The 15,366-nt window shown below is 52.1% G+C and overlaps 2 protein-coding genes across 2 annotated transcripts; one reads left to right on the top strand and one right to left on the bottom strand.

The window, feature by feature from the left end:
• Nucleotides 1–437: 437 nt before the first annotated feature.
• On the bottom strand, nt 438–1,373 carry LOC309452928 (olfactory receptor 14C36-like; the record flags this gene model as incomplete). Its single annotated transcript, XM_082077583.1, has 1 exon — nt 438–1,373. The coding sequence occupies one exon, from the start codon at nt 1,371–1,373 to the stop codon at nt 438–440; it is 936 nt and encodes a 311-aa protein (XP_081933709.1).
• Nucleotides 1,374–13,135: 11,762 nt separating this feature from the next.
• LOC309452922 (olfactory receptor 14J1-like) lies at nt 13,136–14,050 on the top strand (the record flags this gene model as incomplete). The annotated part of the gene is made up of 1 exon (XM_082077578.1): nt 13,136–14,050. The coding sequence occupies one exon, from the start codon at nt 13,136–13,138 to the stop codon at nt 14,048–14,050; it is 915 nt and encodes a 304-aa protein (XP_081933704.1).
• Between the last annotated feature and the right edge of the window lie 1,316 nt (nt 14,051–15,366).

Here is a 15,366-nt window from a genome sequence, read left to right as displayed (position 1 = left end):
AGATGGACACTCAAACCAGCACCATGATGTAACATGGTGCCCCATGTCCTCCCCTGAGCCATGAAAAACACAAGTACAGCAGCATGGCCTTGTGGGGGAAATTTATTCAGGCTGACCACAGCTTTGGAAGAAGAGCCCAAGCTCCAAGTACTGAGACTGAGGAAATCCCCTTTTGCGGGGTGTTTCAAAAAGATCCCCAATTTCAGAAATACGGTGATTTCAAAATGGGTCCACACCTGTATTACAGAGATGTGACACAGGACACCAGCTGTACCAGGGCCCCAGAAACAGGTAGACAGGCCTCTGAGTCACTGCTCTGGAGAAGTGCTGTGGGAGAAGAAATTCATTGACAAACATGGTTATAACAGATGAAATGCTCAATGCACAGGAGGTTCCTGAGATGAACTGGAAATCACTTCTGAAGAGACATGGGTAACTTATTGCTGCTGACAGAAAAATGACTGAATCGGCTTCTTCAGTGCCACTTTCAGTTCCTGGTTCCTCAAGCTGTAGATGAGGGGGTTCACTGCTGGAGGCACCAAAGAGTACACAACAGACACCACCAGGTCCAGGGATGGGGAGGAGGTGGAGGGGGGCTTCAGGTGAGCAAATATGATAGTGCTGACAAAGAGAGAAACCACGGCCAGGTGAGGGAGGCAGGTGGAAAAGGCTTTGTGCCGTCCCTGCTCAGAGGGGATCCTCAGCACGGCCCTCAAGATCTGCACATAAGACACCACAATGAAAACAAAACAGCCAAATCCTAAACAGAAACTAACCACAAGAAGCCCAAGTTCGCTGAGGTAGGAGTGTGAGCAGGAGAGCTTGAGGATCTGGGGGATTTCACAGAAGAACTGGCCCAGGGCATTGCCCTTGCACAGGGGCAGTGAAAATGTATTGGCCGTGTGCAGCAGAGCATGGAGAAACCCAGTGGCCCAGGCAGCTGCTGCCATGTGGACACAAGCTCTGCTGCCCAGGAGGGTCCCGTAGTGCAAGGGTTTGCAGATGGCAACGTAGCGGTCGTACGACATGATGGTGAGGAGACAATACTCTGCTGTAACAAAAAAGACAAACAGAAAGACTTGGGCAACACTTCCCAAAAAGGAGATGGTCCTGGTGTCCCAGAGGGAGTTGGCCATGGATCTGGGGACAATGGTGGAGATGCAGCCCAGGTCGAGGAGGGCGAGGCTGAGCAGGAAGAAGTACATGGGGGTGTGCAGGTGCTGGTCCCAGGCTATGGTGGTGATGATGAGGCCGTTGCCCCGGAGGGCAGCCAGGTAGATGCCCAGGAAGAGCCAGAAGTGCAAGAGCTGCAGCTCCCGTGTGTCTGTGAACGGCAGGAGGAGGAACTGGGTGATGGAGCTGCTGTTGGACATTGGCTGCCTGTGGGCATGAGGACCTGTGCAAGGAGGAAAAGACAGTGACACATCAGGGGACACTTCTATGAGGAAAACAAACATGCTGTTTCTCATGGAAAACCCCCTCTCTGATGGAGGGTTGTTTCAGCTCGTTCTTTATTTCTAACAAGTGAGAAAAATAGTTCATCACAGTTTAAAATGCAGCTTGGGCATCTAATTTCTATGAACACAGCTCTGGGTCAAGACCCCCTAAATTGCTGTCAGAACAAAAACTGACCCACACTGCCACCCAACCCCAGAGAGCAAGAGCACCAGGGACAGGTGGAGAAACAGGGAAGGACACTGCAGTGCTACCAGAAGATAAAGCAAGGACAGAAAGGCAGACGGGCATGATGTGGAACCTTCTCCTGACCCGGCTGTGCTGCTGCCACTCACATAATGACACTGGAGAGCAAGTACTTTTAGCACCTTTTTTGTGTACCCCATTCCAGGAACCCTTCACCTGGAGGTCCAGCTGCTGAGGTGGAGACTCGTGACCTGGACCCCATGGCTTTGGGGCAGAGGGTCTGCTGGGGAGGAGAGGAGGCCAGGGGTTGCCCTGGGGAATGTGTCTGCACTGCGGGGGGTGGCAGGGGGGCCTGAATCCCCTCCCCAGCATTTCTGGTCCATCTCCTTCTTCCTGCCCATGTCTGTGCTGCCTGCAGCTGTGTCTCTCTCCCTGGGTCTGCTCCCTGTCAGTGTCACAGACCCCGTCCCACCCGCTGTGTGCTCAGCTCTGTCCTGCTCACACCTCCTGGCACTGCCCAGGGGCAGCTCTGTGTGTGCAGGGGCTCAGGAGCAGCTCAGACAAGTCCTAACGGGAACTGGGGTCTCAGTGTCTTCTCCAAAGAGAGAAATAAATCCCCATCGCCCACTGCACACCCAGACGAGCAAGAGTGGAAAACTGAAAGCACAGACTCCTTCCCTTGCAGCTGTTCCTGTATTGATGTCGTTGTTCAGAAGGACCCTCTGCCATGTCTGTGGGTGGATCTGGAGCTCTGAGCAGCCCTGACCCACACAGCCCCCTTCAACCCCACAAGCTCCCTGCCTGCCCTGCCGGGGGTCGCTCCTTCCCCCCACAGCTGCTGCCATGGGATCTCCCGGGCAGGCTGAGCGCTGACCCTGGCAGGCGGCAGAGTCCCTGCCCGGCACAGCCCTGGGGTGCAGGGACCCTGCTCTGCAGGACAGCCCTGGGCACCCCTGGGTGCTCACCCGGCTTCACAGTGTTCAACATGGCCTGACAAGAGCCCCGTCCTTACAGATCCCACCAGCTGTGCCTGTGCCAGTTTCAGGAGATGCCTCCAGGAGCTACAGCTGCACTGCCCTGCACCAGAGACTTACCATGGCAAGGGCTGCAAAGGTTTCTCCTCCAGTGAGCTCTCAGTCATCCTCCCAGTCCTGACCACCTTTAATCTCTCTGTGCCTTGCTCGTCTCCTGAGATCCCCAGGCAGAGCCCTCAGCCCTGCTACGTGTGCAGAGGAGCTGCTCCTGGGCAGAGCTGTCTCTCTGCAGCGCTGCCGCTGCCATGAGCTCCCTGTGTCCCAGGAGCCCAGCCCAGCTCAGCAGCACAGGAGCAGCCCAAGGTTCTCTAATGACCCCTCTGGTGGGTTTGGTGCTGAGTCCATGGACCTCAGACCCTGGAGGAGGGTGATGAAACTTCTCAAGAAGTCAAAGTCAGATTCAAACTCCAAAGTTTCTTGTAATGTTAATGGGTCCCACTGAGGGAACCTACTGAGAAACAATATCCAGGTTCAGTTAGAGAAGAAAACTGGAGGTCAGGAAAAGCCCAGTAAAGGTGGGTCTGATGCTGAGTAAACCTGGTTGTGTTTCATTAACCAAAGGGCCAAGCCCTGACCCCTAGCCCTGGGAAGTCAGATCCTGTCCCTCCACATTGCCCAGGGCTCTTCCTGGGACAGTGTGATGTGGGGCTGTGCAAGGCCAAGGGCAGGACTATGGTCCCACACCTCCCAGGTTCCTGGCTGGGGACAAGGAGGCCATGAGGCCCCTGTGCTGCAAGGACAAGGTGTCTCCTCACAGGCATCAGAGGTGCAGACAACAGCCACAGCCAAGGGGAGAAGGAGCTCATGTCTGGTGGGGCTTTCAGCCTCTTTCCATCCAGTGATCATCTCCAGAACAGCCTGTCCTGTGCTGTGGCATCCCCTGCACCTCTGTCCCTGCAGGCTGGAGACATCCCCCCTGCTGCCCCACCTTGCTCCTGTCTGAGCATCTTCCTTCCTTTGCTGAGGTCTCTCCATCCTCCCCAGCACTGCCCTTCCATCACATTCCTTTCTGCTCATGTCCAGCCTGGACCTCCCCAGCTGCACTTCGGCCATTATTTCTTTCTCATGCTCTTTCCCACTATGCAGAAACCTCCACCATCTCTGAAACCACCCTTCAAGCACTCTCAGGCTACTCCTGCACTGCTGCAGCCTCCCCAGCGCTGCTGGGCCAAAGCAGCCCAGGTCCCTCAGCACCCCACACCATGTGCACAAGGTGCTGAACCTGCCTTGGCACAGCCCTGCACTCTCCAGTTCCTCCCTGCTGCTCCAAACTGGGAAGCGGCACACTGGCACACACCCGTGTGTGTGGGTCACACCGGTGCTGAACCGAATAGGATGAGAACTGCAGGTGTCTGGGTCACCACGCTCATCCTCACGCAGCCCCGTGTGCAGCTGCCTTGTTCATGGTGAGCGTGCACCACGGGCTGGTGTGGGGACCTTGTAGTGCCCAGGCCCTTCTCCTCAGGGCCACTGCTCAGTGTGTCAGGTCCTGCTCTGTCCTGATGGATGGGGTTATTGTGCCACCCTGATACAGAAATGGCCACTTCCCCTTATCAAACTTCAGATCTTTCTGATGGGTGAATTCCAGATGTCCTCAAAGTTGCGTTTCTCCCTGGACAGAAGCTCCATTCGCTCAGTTGTTAATGTTTCCATGCAGATGGCTTATCCTGATTAGGGTGTCTCTCCCAAAATAACAGGATAAGGAGTTACAAGGCACTACAAATACCGTCTCCTGGAGAAATTGTGGAGTCTTGGGCGTCCAGTACTCATAATGCCAGATGTCTACACTTTCAGGGGAAGTTTCCATTCATATGGTAGAGCAGCAGGAATGTGTGGAGCTCTGCCTGGGGACAGACAATGTCATCTGAACGTTGAGGAGTCAGCATGAGAGGGCAGAACAACATGGGCAGTGTTGTGGTGACTGGACATCAGCTACTGACTCACTGATGAGAAATTGGAATTAGATGAGGCCTCCTTCAGACAAATGAAAGAAGCCTCATGTTTCCAGGGCTGTGTCGTCGTGGCAGACCTGAGATATCCCAATATCTGCAAGGTACCAGCCATCCAGGAGGGTTTGGAGTTCATTGACAACATCTTCCTGACACAGGTGACTGAGGAGTCAGTGGGGTGAGGTGCCCTGTGGGACTTCACACTTACAAACCAGAAAGAGTTGGTCAGGATGGAACAGTCAGGGATGGGAAAGTGGAGCTGAGGCTCCTGGGAGATGAGAACAAGGCCAAGAGCAGGATATCAGGAGAGCAGGATTTGGCTGCTGAGGGACCTGCTTGGGTCCTATGGGATATGACCTTGTTGTCTGCAGAGCTTTTCTCTCCCATCTCCTCCCTCCTGTCTCCCACCTGCTGTTGTGCAGCGTTTTTTACCCTTTCTCAAATACAATATCCCAGAGGTGCTGCCGGCATCACTGAGTGGCTCAGATTTGGCAAGGAGTGGGTCCATCTTGGAGCCAGTTGAAATCCCCTCTGTCTGATGTCAGTGAAACTCATGTTGTCCTCTCAGAGGTGACAACTGCCACACACCCACACTCACGCTCAGACTTTGCCATGTAAACACAGTACAGGGTTACAGTGTGTTGGGTGTTACAAACTGCTGCATCATGGACAAATACTGGAAAAGATCTTCTGTCAGCAACCTGAGGAAATCACCAGTCAAAGAGCAGGTTCCCATGGGAAACTGTAATTGTTCAGACATTCAGGGCGTGGCATATTTGCAGGTGCAGTTTCAAAGGATCTTGGGCCAACTTCTTAAAATGTCTGCTTGATGGGCAACACGGGTGATTCTCACTTGGATCTGGAACCGGGAAACAAGGAAACCCTGGTGAGGGATGTGAACATCAGTGTCCACCTTGGTTGTCATGAGCAGGACACAGTGGGGTCCCAGGCACCAGAGGGGAGGGAGGAAGGCCAGCAACAGAGCACAGGGTGGTGGAATCCAGAAGAGAAAGCTTGGACATACTGGGGGATGGTGGGCAGGTGGAGACATGGAAATAGATCTGAAGGGTGAAGGAGCTCAGGAAATCTGATAATTCTTACAGGACAGGCTGCTCCAAGCACAAGAATGATCTCTCCAAGTACCCATGAACAGAAGCATTTATCTTGTGAGGCTGCTCCTCTGAAGTGATGGAGCTGCAGGGCAGAAAGGCAGCACACAGGAGGTGGGAGCAGGGGAAGCTGCAAAGGAGGAATTTAGAAACCTTGTCCATGGATGTGGGGATGATGTCAAAGCTGCCCTGGACTTGATACCTGCACTGGAAGGGCAGCAAGATGAGCTGACAGAGCTTCATTTGCAGTAAGAGAATGTACAGGGTGAACGTGGGCCTGCTGCTGAACTTCATAAGAGTAGAATCAGACGGGACTGCGGTTCTTCATGGCTTCTTTGCCTCCATCTTCACCAGCAAGGTCTCCTCGGACTTTGCTCCTGAAGGCAGGAGTCTGGAGAACACCCAGGAGTAGATGGGGCTCAAGTCAGGGGTGTCCTGAGCAAACTCAGACACCGCTACAGAACAGGAGATGGGTCACTTGACCACCTCCCTGAACACAAGCATCACTGTGCTGTGGCACCTGAGATTGCCAGGGACACCCACCTCTTGGTCCAGAGGAGTGTGACTCCTCTTGAGCTGTCCTGGCCTGTCTCCTCACTCACATGGTGATTTATGTACCCACATTTCTGACATATTCAGTCTTTATCAGGAGATGCAACACATCAATATGAACTGGAGTCTGCTGATACCACCTGTTCTGGAAAGGAAGGGAAGGGCGAGCAGGGAAGGAAATAGAAGAAATTTGGCTTAACTGCTATTTATTGTGGAAATGCTCTCTGTTTGGCTGTTCCTGAAATCTCTCTAATCATCCACACCAGACTTGAAGCCCCTAGGAAAATGATGCACAGAACCTTGGCTTGTAAGAGCATTTTAGATGTTAGTGAGCCCTCTGGTGTCGCAATTCTGAACTGCAGCTACTGGAACTGAACAAACGTCTAATGAAGTGAAAGGCAGAAGCAAACCCCAAGTTTCTGAGGGTGTTGGGACCCCATGAAGGGCCATCACTGACACAGCTGTGAAGGAAACAACCAGTGCAGGTCCCTGTCCCTGGGGGATGGTAAAGGAAAGACTTGGAGACAGTGGTCACAGGTGGTGAGGGCCATGTGGAGGTGGCTCTGGTGCAATGTCAGCCCTTGATGCTTGTTCATCACCAGAATGGCTGAGCCCTGACCCCTGGGACCTAGTAGATTTTTCTCCAATGTTTTTCAAGGCTTTTGCTGTGGTCAGTGTGAGTGTTTTTTGTTTTGGGGTGGTGTTTATGTCAAGTGCTGTTGCTTTAACTGCAAGGCTCTGGTTTTCTGTGGAGTTGGAAATGCCCGTGAGTTCCTCACAACTCATCCAGCTTCTTTCATACACCTGGCAATGGTCACCAATCACCTCAATGTCTCAGTCTCAAACTTGTTTGAATCCCTTATTTGGATCCATAGCCCATCAGTGCAGGAGGTTCATGGATCCGCCAGGTTCCTGGATGATTCCTGAGGACCATCCAAGTGTGGGCAGTGTAAGAGAGGAGCAGAGCAGGGTCAGCTCATGGGCCATGACTGAGCACAGCCACCCCAGCAGCAGCCGTTCCCCATCTCCCAGGCACAACCATGCCCACAGCATGCAAATGGCACTGCCATGATTAGCCCTCAGAGGCCTTTCTTCCTTCCGTATTCCCAGGAAAATCTTCCTCCTGTTCCTCCTCCACCTGCAGACATCAACTGCTTTCCATTTCTGGGCTCAGACATGGCTGGAAGGGTTCACTGAAGCCATCACCATCTCATTGCTTCTCCCTGACATGCCCTGACCCTCTCCCACACCTACAATGGCCAATCATGGCTGCTCAGGCCTCCTGCTCTTCAGAAGAGGCCTCGAGCTTCTTGGTTCTTCCTGGTGCTTATTATGAACTTCCTCGCTCTCTCCACAGTTCGTGGTTACATTTCTTGTCCATAACAGCCCATTTATGACCATGTTTCACTAAATGGCTGTGTTTGTATGATCATTTGTGCAGAAAGGGCAGTCACAGGACAGCACCCAATATGTCAAACTGATGCCAGTGAAATACCGTAAAGCCCTGATGAGTTCCCCTGTGTCTGTGTCTCTCCTGGAAGGAGTCTGTCCCGAGAAGGGGATCCAGCTCCTGCCACTCTCTGCAGAGGCACATGAGCAGTGTCCATCACCTGGGGACACAAAGGGTGACGTTTGCCAGACCACCCTTCATCTGAACCACTTAGATGTGTGCTTGTGGATGGGGTATGGATCCTTATAGTGCAAATGCCTATTTAATTGTCAATGCCAGAGGGGCTACCAGAGATGCAGAGTACTATTTTACAGATATTTAAATATAAGCATATACAACTGACATTCCTAGACAAATTACACAAACATTTGAAGGACTTTTCATGCCTTTTAACATGATTATCCTCAGAAGTCCCACCAGCTTTGCATCTCAGGAAATGGGATCCAGAGTCCAAGGGCAGGATGGTTTGGGCTCTGTCCTGGGATCTGGAAACTGAAACGTGCTCCCATCTCCCAGCCCCCTGCCCTCCTCAGTGAGGGTGTGAGACATTCTGCAGCGAGGGCTGAACTCACAGCCATGACCAGTATCTTATGTCCAACTGCAGCCAATGGTGTCCTGCCAGCTCAGGATTGGAGCTTCCATTGCTGGAGGTGTTTAAAAGACATGGAGATGTGGCACTTAGGGATATGGTTTATTGTTGGAGTTCTTATGTGGAGTTCTTATGTTGGAGTTACATGTTCTTATGTGTCTTTTCCAAAATAAATGATTCCATAATGCTTTGATTGTATGATTGGAGTTTAAATATTTCTATTCTCACTAACCGTAGCTTCTGTCCAGGGTGGCTCTTGTGTGGCACAACTGTCCTGGCTCTCCAGGCAGGTTGGGCCCTGGTTTGGTGCCTGCACTGGAAGTTTTCCCCTTCCTGGGGTAAAAGACTTGGGTCACAGATGTTTGAAGCAGTCCTGTCAAATCCTGAGCGGGCTGAGCTTTGAAGGCAAGGGATGACAGCAACGTTTTCAAGGATGTTTTTGAATAGTGGTTCTATCACTAATAACAGAACACTCCGTATTCTTGGTTATGGCGAGGAATTAAAGCTCCCAGCAGTCATTCTCACTTCTCAAAATACATATTGGGTTTCAGTAGTTGCTCTCTTGTATGAAGTTCTTAGAACAGTGCTTTCTCTCACTTCTACCTTTTTTATTATTGAAAGAATACACCTGTTGGTCAGAATTTCTCCCAGTTCATCCCTCTTCCATACATTTTCTCCTTTCTTTTTCCGGTGTGAGGGGCAGGTGGCATAGGGGAGTTGTTTCCTTTGTAGCCATAGAAAGCCAAGGAACAGATCCCAGCTTAGTGAAAAGGCACAAAGGAAGCCAGAATCTTTATATGGTGTGCACTGGCACAACATCATTCCCTATATTTCTAATCTCTGAAGTCCCAACTGTGCAGCAGAGATTGGAGTTATAAGCCCCATTTGTCTGCCCTGTTTGGCACCATGTAAAATGGAACTACCCCAGTCAAGAAGCTGGTTTTGATTCTCTTCACAGCCTGAACCACCACATGAGTAAGGAGATGAACCAGGATGCTCAGAGAGGACTAAAAATTCTCTCTTTCCTAAAGTTCAGATGTTCCCTGGAATCTCAGCAGACAAGTTGTGCCAATTGCTCGGTGCAAGGAGCTGGTCAAGAGCCTCGTCTCCATTTCTGTAATGATGGATTTGATGTCTGGCTGTTGTGCAGACTCTGTACATGGATGCTGACACCTCTTGAACAAACTGCTATGAAAGGATTAAAGAGATGGGCAGTTCTTTCTGGAAAGGCATTAGGACAACAAAAAAGAAGATTTTGGGTCAGGTCAAAAGAAAAAGGATGGAAAAGTTGTGGTCAGGGCTGTTTGGGGGCACTTGTAATGCAGCCCTAGACCTTCTCTGAATTATTCCTGTGCTCAGGGAACACCTGAGAGCTGTCCGTAAATGGAAAACATGAAGGAGAAGGAAGGACAGCGTCATTGAGGCTCAAAGGGAGCTCAGGAGGTGTCTTGACCAACCTCCTGCTCACAGCAGGGTCAGACCAGATTGCTCAGGGCTTGATCCAAACACATCTTGGTCACTTTCTGGGACAGAGTGAGTGCGCACTCCTGGGAAACAGCTTCCAGTGCTGGACTGTCCTCATGACTGGAAAGTTGCTCCTTTTACCTACTGTCCTTCTCAGCCCAACCATCCAGCTTGCTTTATAGCCATTTACTTGAACATCAAAGCAGACCATAATATCCTGCTTTGGACACATGAATATTGCAGGGGATGATGATGGATGCCTTGCTGACTTGCAAGTAAAATATCATAACTATTGTCCCCACATCCAGCAACCCTGTCGTTTCCTCACAGAAAGCAAAGAGAATGGACAGGCACAATCCACCCTGCGTAAACCTCTTTACATGTTTAGGCTGGGTTTTGATCTGGACTGTTGCTGCTGTCCTTGCAGACCAGATGAACTCACTCCTGCCACCCTGCCTGGCAGTTCATTCCATCCGTGTCACAGCTCTGTCTGCAGCACTGACAGCTCCACCTCCCCCAGTCAGGTCCCTGGCTGAGGACATTGCCTCACATCTGGGCTGAGCCACCCCAGCTGTGGCACCAGCCCAGCTCTGACCTGCCACAAGAAACCTGGTACCAAGTGTCCAAGGGCCCATGTGTGCAAAAGCTTTGAATCAGAGCACAGACATGACATGTCCAAAGACTGATGAATGCCTCTCTAGACCCAGGAGTGTAAAACCAGAACAAAATGCCTAAAGTCATTCAACTGAAGATATTCCTTCCCCAGTTTGCAGAAATTAGATAATTTTCTGTAACATTCCTGGTGTCCTGTCTAATGATGGGACAAGAAAAGACGATTCTCATACCGATTCATTTTTTAAAATGAAAAATACAATGCTGGAAAGAAGTGTCTCTGAAGAGGAGAGAGAATCAACATCACTGATTACTTCAACTTCGAAGTTGTGCCTCTGGAGCCCCAGGGACACCTGGAGGAGCCCAGAGGGGACAGAGAAAGGGACATCATGGGCTGCTCCTGTGCTGCTGAGCTGGGCTGGGCTCCTGGGACACAGGGAGCTCATGGCAGCGGCAGCGCTGCAGAGAGACAGCTCTGCCCAGGAGCAGCTCCTCTGCACACGCAGCAGGGCTGAGGGCTCTGCCTGCAGCACCGAGGGCACAGGAGCCAGGCAGAGAGAGATTAAAGGCAATGTGGGGTGTTTGGTTGCTGAGGATTCAATGAGACAAATCACAGATCTAACACGGTAAGTCTTTGGCTGTAGGACAATGCAGCTGCATTTCCTGGAGGGAGACCTTAGGCTGGTACATTCCACGATTTACAGGATGTGTCAGGTCTCTCTCACAGTATCTCTGTTGTAGAGGAGAAGAACACACTCCAGAGCAGGGCTTCCCTGCTGCACTGTCAGAGGGACAGCGAATGATGACAACTTCTGCTGAGGGTGACTGCAGGGGGAGCACCCAGGGGTGCCCAGGGCTGTCCTGCAGAGCAGGGTCCCTGTCTGGGGGAGATCCCAGCGGTGCTGTGGGGACAAGCTGTGGGGGGAAGGAGCATCCCCGATAAGGGCAGGAAAGGTGCTTCTGCGGTGGAGAGGGTGCTGTGTGGGTCAGGACTGCTCACACATCCAGATCACCTGCAGGATTTTTCTAAGGGGATGCCCCAATGACAAGATCAATGCAAGGATTACCAGACAGATAAGGAGCTTTCCTGAGCCTGTCTTTTCAGTTTCCTCTCCCAGGGGGTGGGGGGTGCAGGAAAGGATAAAATGAAAATGAGCTCTCATGCTGAAACAAGTCACTGAGACTCCTGACCTGCAACTCTGAGTGATCAGTACATCTGCCAGAAGGCTCATGACATCCCTTCCCCACCCCTCTGCCTGTGCACAGCACCCGCATCACCTTGGCTGGACCCGTCAGCCTTAGTCTGACCTGTCCTGGTTTCCAGCCTGCAGACAGGAAGATGCCCCCAGGCAGTGCCCTGTGAACAGGCAGGATCTGTAGGGCCAGCGGGAGGGCACAGAGGGTGGGATGGTCTGTGAGCACTGACAGGGAACAGACATGGACAGGGATACACCTCCCAGGGGGAGAATCTCCAGGCAGCAGGGAAATGATCAGAAATGAGAGGAAACCAAACCCGGAATTGTTATGGGAGGGAGAAGAGAGAAAAGTCCCTGTGACCTCCTGCAGTGCAGATCCCTCCTGTGAGCAGCCCCCTGGCCTCCTGTCCCACCCAGCAAAGCCTCTGCCCTCAGGGCCGGGGGCTCCAAGGCATGAAGCAGCTCCTGTGCAGCCAGAGCTCCAGTTCCTCTGCAGAGCATAGGGGCTGAGAGCAGCTGCCCGGCAGTGTTGGTGTCTGGGAGGTGGCTGCACAGCTGGGGAAGGGTGACGCTGTCTGAGTGCCCGGCTGCCTCTGCCCTGGCCTCTCTCACACCCACCCTCACCGCATTTTCCTTCTTGCTCCCCTGCTCTGGGTCACTGCAGTTGGGATCTTGTTCTTGCTGTCAGGCTCTCTGGGGATGGCAGTTTCAGCTGCAGAGTCACAGCCTGATCTTGTGGGTCCTTTCCTGCAGGTGTGTCCATGGGCACACGTGTCCCAGCTTTGCTCTGACCCGTGGGCTGTGGGCAATGCAGTCTGTGGGGCTGGGGAATGAGCCGTGTGTGCCCTGGGCTAAACGTTGGGTGCTGAGACCTTAGGAAAGGGTGAGACCTGTCATGGTCTGAGGTGGATCCCTCTGCTCTCAGCAGTGCCTGGTGGCTTTTCAGGGTAACATGGGAGTGTGATCAGCCCCCATCTCAGAAAGGTGCCAGCCCAGGGCAGCTGGAGCAAGACAGAGGGACAGAGCAGCTGCCCTCACTCTGCACTGACCCACAGGCACCCTCTGGTCTCACAGGACTCGCTCTGTTCTCCCTGAGTGCAGCAGAAATGCTGAGGGTTTCTGACACCCAACAACACTCTGCAGTGAATATGAAGGTAGATGTAAGAAAACCTGGAACTCCTAAACTGCCTTCACCATCTCTGTTCCCTATCACTGGGAAAGTAAGTGCTGACAGCCCTTCTGTGTCAGCAGAACCAGGACAGTCCCCACCGTTCCCGTGTCCCCACTTCTGCAGAGCTGGGCTGACTTATCGACAGCCAATGGGCACGTGCCCTGCTCTTGGTTGCACATTTTCCAGCCCCAAGCAGGGCTGCAGCCACAGTGCTGAAACAGGTAGTCCTAGAAAAACACAAGAGTGTCTGCGTGTGACAGGGGAGGGTCTATGGGAGTTGGTTTGATTTTTGTCAGAGAGCTCTGCCCTGGATTCTCACTGTCTTTATTTTTTTTCTCATGACAGTGCCCCGTGCTCAGGAAAAGCAAATGTCCAACAGCAGCTCCATCACCCAGTTCCTCCTCCTGCCGTTCACAGACACACGGGAGCTGCAGCTCTTGCACTTCTGGCTCTTCCTGGGCATCTACCTGGCTGCCCTCCTGGGCAACGGCCTCATCATCACCACCATAGCCTGGGACCAGCACCTGCACACCCCTATGTACTTCTTCCTGCTCAACCTCGCCCTCCTCGACCTGGGCTCCATCTCCACCATTGTCCCTAAGTCCATGGCCAATTCCCTCTGGGATTCCAGGGCCATCTCATACTTGGGATGTGTGACACAGCTCTTTTTGTTTCTCTTCTTGATCACAGCAGAGTATTGTCTCCTCACCATCATGTCGTACGACCGCTACGTTGCCATCTGCAAACCCCTGCACTACGGGACCCTCCTGGGCAGCAGAGCTTGTGTCCACATGGCAGCAGCTGCCTGGGCCACTGGGTTTCTCACTGCTCTGCTGCTCACGGCCAATACATTTTCACTGCCCCTGTGCAAGGGCAATGCCCTGGGCCAGTTCTTCTGTGAAATCCCTCAGATCCTCAAGCTCTCCTGCTCACACTCCTACCTCAGGGAACTTGGGCTTATTGTGGTTAGTGTCTGTTTAGCATTTGGCTGTTTTGTGTTCATCGTGGTGTCCTATGTGCAGATCTTGAGGGCCGTGCTGAGGATCCCCTCTGAGCAGGGACGGCACAAAGCCTTTTCCACCTGCCTCCCTCACCTGGCCGTGGTCTCCCTGTTCCTCAGCACTGGCATATTTGCTGACCTGAAGCCCCCCTCCATCTCCTCCCCATCCCTGGACCTGCTGGTGTCTGTTCTGTACTCGGTGGTGCCTCCCGCAGTGAACCCCCTCATCTACAGCATGAGGAACCAGGAGCTCAAGGCTGCCCTGTGCAAACTCTTGACTTAGTGTTTTCTGAAGCAATAAACTGCCCATCTTTTTCTACATAAGAGTTTAATGTAACTAATTACAGAACCAGCCTTTCATCTCCATTTTTTCTTGTTGATGGTGGTTTATTATGATAATGTTGTCATCCCCCATTCACTGCCTGCTTTTCTTGTATAACTACTGTCCATTATATCATGTATTTAAACAAAATAAAGGGCCCTGTCATGACTCATTTTCATGGTATCCTTCCTGCAAGGCCTATTTGGAGCTGCAGGGACAGTTCCTGTGTGGAGGGAAAAGAGCCCTGACCACTGGCAGCTCTCACACAGTGTGTGCACTTTTCAAAATGGCCAATGGGTGAGCAGGGGAACTAAGGGCTGTGTCCCAGAGCATGTCCACTGGGACCCCATTTCTGGGTGTCTGGAAGAGAAGGTGACGGGGTTTGCCCAGGGCAGGTTGTGCCTGTCCATCGTCTTTGCTTTCTGTGAGGAAGGGACAGGGCTGTGGATGTGGGCAGAGCATTGATAGTCTGTTACCTGGAAGTCAGCAAGGCATTCAGCATCATCCCCCACAATATTCTTGTGCCCAAGGCAATACATTCTGGTCTGTGTCAGTGTGTAAGCAGATGGGTGAAAAGCAATCTGGATGGTTGGGCTTGGAAAGGTGCTGTAGAAAGGGAGAAACTCTCCAGTCATGAAGACAGTCCAGCACTGGAAGCTGTTTCCCAGTAGTGCGCACCCACTCTGTCCCAGAATATGTCCAAAATATGTTTGGATAAAGCCCTGAGTAATCTGGTCTGACCCTGCTTTGAGCAGGAGGTTGGTCAAGACTCCTCTTGAGGTTCCATTCAGCTTGAATGACACTGTCCTTTCATCTCCTTCATGTTTTCAATTTAGGGAGAATTCTCAGGTTCTCCCTGACCACAGAAATAATCCACAGGAGGTGCAGGGCTGCTTTACAACTGCCCCCAAACAGCCCTGACTACAACTTTTGCATCTCTTTTCATTTGCCCCAACCCAGGGTCTTTTTTGCTGTTCTACTGTGGAAAGAACTGCCCACCTTGCTAACCCTTTCAGAGCAGGTTGTTCAAGAGTTGTCAGCATCCATGTACAGAGTCTGCACATCAGCCAGACGTCAAAGCCACCATTACAGAAATGGAGACAAGACACTTGACCAGCTCCTTGACCCCAGATATCAGTGTGACATGTCTGCTGAGATTACAGTGAACACCTAAACTTGAAGAGCAGGATGTATGAGTCCTTGTTGGGTATCCTGGCTCAAATCCTGACCCTTATGGTGCTTCATGTTGTGAAGAGAATCAAAACCAACTTTTTGAT

The sequence above is a fragment of the Streptopelia decaocto genome, assembly GCF_964273445.1.
Source record: "Streptopelia decaocto genome assembly, contig: HAP1_SCAFFOLD_58, whole genome shotgun sequence".
Classification (NCBI taxonomy): Eukaryota; Metazoa; Chordata; class Aves; order Columbiformes; family Columbidae; genus Streptopelia; species Streptopelia decaocto.
This window is presented reverse-complemented; position numbering and strand designations above follow the sequence as displayed.